This window comes from Etheostoma spectabile, chromosome 16 (assembly GCF_008692095.1).
Source record: "Etheostoma spectabile isolate EspeVRDwgs_2016 chromosome 16, UIUC_Espe_1.0, whole genome shotgun sequence".
Lineage (NCBI taxonomy): Eukaryota > Metazoa > Chordata > Actinopteri > Perciformes > Percidae > Etheostoma > Etheostoma spectabile.
In genome coordinates, this window is record NC_045748.1 from 23627443 (window position 1) to 23631523 (window position 4081).

Here is a 4081-nt window from a genome sequence, read left to right on the forward strand (position 1 = left end):
AGACAGACAGACAGACAGACAGACAGACAGACAGACAGACAGACAGAAAAAACACCTGGCAAAGTTCTTATAATAGCCTCTGTGGTAGTTCCCACTACTGTATGTTCAGGAGCACTGTACTGTATACTGTATCATGACTGTTTATGGCATGTGTTGTCCTTGTTGGTCTTTTCAGGGCTGTGTCTCCGTCTTTACCCCCAGTCTCTATACGAGGACGGGATGGCGGAGGCTCACTGTCCAGGGGTGGTGGAGGAAAACCTCAGTCACTTGGTGCTGTTGCTCAAGAGGCTTGATATTGCAGATATGGGACAATGCAAGTTCCTGGACAGACCAGGTACATTGATGAACTCTGAACTTTAAATAATACTCATTTATTCATGTATGTTTTTAGGACTGTTAACATGACTCAGCATGACTGTGATGATGTAAGAATGGATGGAAAGAATGAATGAAAGGGCACAAATGCATAGGTGGGAAAAGAGACATTCTCTTCATCTCTCATTCTTTTAATGAGTTGGTAAGTTGGTAAGTTGATAATTTCTTATATAGCTCAGGGTTCAGTATATAGCTCTTGCCCAAGGACACTTTGACATGGGACTGCAGGGCCAGGATTTGAACCAGCAACCTTCTGATTGCCAGATGACCGCTCCCCCACTGAGCCACAGCCGCCCAATTTAAATGTTTTTGTTTAAAAAGAGGTTGTTTAATGAATCTATCACTGCCTGCGCTGTATTGTACCTCTTTATATAGACTTTTATTTCTACCAAATATGTTTTGTGCTGTTTTTTTTAAGCCAAGTACCCCCCCTGTACTTGTCTTAAAAAAGCATTTCAAAATGGGGGACAACATTGAAAAAAGTGTGAGAAAAGAGCTAGGGTGATGAAACGCTGACCTAAACTGGGGATGTTGTGCATAGTTTCTGTTTGGAATGAGGAATTCTAAGTAACGACAAGAAAACTGGGTCCAAATGAGGCAAAAGCCTTCCGGGATCGCACACAGAGTATTCTAAAAACACGATGGACTCTTCAGAAGGAGTTTTTGCTTTTTCTAAACATAGCCATACAAAGATATACAGAGAGAGTTGTGTGGTGCTGATAGTCTTAATTAGCCCTGTAGCAACTTTAGCAATGGCATTCATTAATATCAAAACATTGCACTAGAGCTTTAAAGGTCCCATGGCATGAACATTTCTCTTTATGAGTTTTTTTTTTTAACATTAATATGAGTCCCCCCAGCCTGGTCCCCCAGTGGCTAGAAATGGTGATAGGTGTGAACCGAGCCCTGGGTATCCTGCTCTGCCTTTGAGAAAATGAAAGCTCAGATGGGCCAATCTGGAATCTTGCTCCATATGAGGTCATAAGGGGCAAGGTTACCTCCCCTTTCTCGGCTTTGCCCGCCCAGAGAATTTGGTCCCCCCATGAGAGAGAGACATCATGGCTTTCAAACGAGCGAAGTGCCAGTTGGTCAAGGCCACACCCCCAGCCTCCACCTCCCCCCCCCTCCTCAAAAGCTCCAGACTCAGAATTGGCACGTCCTAAGGAAAGCTCATTGTGGGACTGGCTCTAGTGGCTGGAATTCCGCACCAAGGCTGAACAGAAACTTCCAAGTGCAGACATGAGACAACTGAAAGATTTCAGGTTTCCGAATGCATTTCCTCTGTAGACAACACTATTAGAAATGTTTCAGGATCTGGATATTATCAAGCTCGCCTGGTTGACATGACCTGTCGAGCAGTGTCCTTGGATTAGTGGTGAATGTGGTGACAAAAGGCTTGTGATACAGGTTTAGGGAAGAAGTGTACAACTATATTTCCTGCTTTGAGAGCTGCTTTATACTTATTGTACATGTAGAGGACGTCTGAAAAGTCTGGTGATATTCTATATTTTCTTATTGTTCTCATTCTTTGTATAATGAACAAAGAATGGATCCTACTAGCAAGTATGGTGTGTGTATCAGAACCTGATATATCTTATTCCTCTGTGCAATAGAGCTCCAAAAACTATTAAAGACACACCAATGAGCCACACTGTTGCACTGGCTTACATGTTCATTACCATGAACACATACACCAGTGTAGACTAGTAGTTTACTTTGACCCAATCCCCGTCCCTGCTGTTTTGTTTGTCGGATTAGTTACAATAAGAAACATCTAGAATGACACCAGATGTATCAAGCCCTTTTAAGTTAAGCATTGGACTTGGAGAAGGGTGTAAGATTTATGGACAGGTTCTGAAGGCTCAGCTGTCTGCTGTAGTTCATTCAGAATCAGCTTTATTTTCCAGGTATGAGGACACATACAAGGAATCTTTCTTTTTTTCACATTAAGAGTAGTGTGTCTACTGTTTGTCGTCCACGCCGCTTCTTAAGACCATGATCACGGATGTGTCCTACAGCAGATGGCACCTAAGATCCTTGCATTAGCGTTGTATCAGTACAGTACTTCCAAGTCTAAGACCGTCAATGCGTGGCTTCTTCCTCCCTCTTTTCCTCCTCGATATCTATTTTTCTTCCATCTCTCCCTCATTCCCAGCGCCTGAGGCTCTAATGCAGGCCCTGGAAGACCTGGACTACCTGGCAGCGCTGGATGATGATGGGAACCTGTCAGAGGTGGGCATCATCATGTCGGAGCTGCCACTGGAGCCTCCGCTGGCCAAAGCCTTGATCGCTGCCTGCGAGTACGACTGTGTTGACGAGCTGCTCACTATAGCTGCCATGCTCACAGGTAACTAAAACAAAGTCAATCATTTTACCGATTTGAAAACATAATCAACTAACATTCGCTGAGAAATTATGCCCCATGACACAATGTTGTAGGGCATCATGACAGGCCACAGTTATTGCGTAACAACATTTATTAATAGTGGTTGGTTGCATGCATACAGCACATTTTCATATGTATTTGTTGGTATTTGTTATGTGAAATGAACATTTGATCTGATCTTTGTCTTCTGTCAGCTCCCTCCTGCTTTGTGACAGCAGAACCCAGCAGAGAGGAGGCGGCTGTCACTCACTGGCGACCTCTAATGCACGCAGAGGGAGACCACATGACTCTCATTAATATTTATAACACCTTCATAGAGCGTACGTACGGTTCAGCCTTCATTACATTATCTCTTCTTTAGGTACAGGGTTCCTAGGGAACCTAAGAAGTAACTGAGCTTAAACTTTCAGACAGGCAAAGGCAGGACATTTGTGACATCATTACTGGACAGCATTGTTTTAGCATTAACACATGAAGGAATATAGTGTTTTGGAAGCAGATATGGAACGTAATGTAAAATTTAGCATAATGACCACAGTGGGAACCCTGCAGTAAGGCTATTCTAATCCTTGTTGAGGTTTTAATAACATAAAATATATAGCCATGAATAATTGATTGATCTGCGTGTGGTAATTGCAGATAATCAGGATGAGGCGTGGTGCACGACAAACTTCCTCAGTCACGCCGCCCTGCGATTGGCTGTGGTGATCAGGGCGGAGCTGCTGGAGGTGATGCAGCGAATAGAGCTTCCTGTTTCTCCTCCTGCTTTTGGATGCCAAGACAACTGCACAAATATCAAGCGGGCTCTCATCTCAGGCTTCTTCCTCAAAGTAAACACCTTGTTTTCTTAAAACTGAGTGATAGAATTGAACCCTGTTGAGCTGCTTGCATTTGTTATGCATCACTCGTTTGCTGAACACATCTTTCCGTTCCACCTAACCGTCCTCTTCAGGTGGCTCATGATGTGGATGGCTCAGGCAACTACCTCCTGCTGACTCACCGCCATGTGTCTCACCTGCATCCCTTCTCATCCTACCTGTGTCGGCAGCCGTGTCCCAATCCCCCCAGCTGGGTCCTGTACCACGAATTCACCATCTCCTGCGATAACTGCATCCGCATCGCTACCGAAGTCCACCCCCAGATGTGAGTCAAACCGTAAAATCCTATTTTCCTGATCAAACAGTCTAGATTATAAAACATCCCCCTTGTCCAGTGTGTTCATGACGAAGTACAACTTAGTCAAGGCTCTATTTATTTTGCAAGGATAACGTTGTTGCATCACGCACACGCGCACACACACACACACACACGCACACACAC

At 44.2% G+C, this 4081-nt stretch overlaps 1 protein-coding gene across 2 annotated transcripts in view; it reads left to right on the forward strand.

Annotated features, from left to right (window-relative positions):
* The window catches only part of dqx1 (DEAQ box RNA-dependent ATPase 1), a 39291-nt gene that overhangs the window by 19203 nt on the left and 16007 nt on the right, over window positions 1-4081 (forward strand). For both annotated transcript variants that reach the window (XR_004335572.1, XM_032539230.1), the window contains exons 7-11: window positions 176-334; window positions 2531-2722; window positions 2956-3081; window positions 3401-3591; window positions 3714-3904. Coding sequence is in view for 1 of the 2 variants with exons in the window: in XM_032539230.1 (XP_032395121.1) it covers window positions 176-334; window positions 2531-2722; window positions 2956-3081; window positions 3401-3591; window positions 3714-3904 (859 nt within the window). In the remaining variant the exon portion in view is untranslated. The remainder of the gene's footprint in view (window positions 1-175; window positions 335-2530; window positions 2723-2955; window positions 3082-3400; window positions 3592-3713; window positions 3905-4081) is intronic.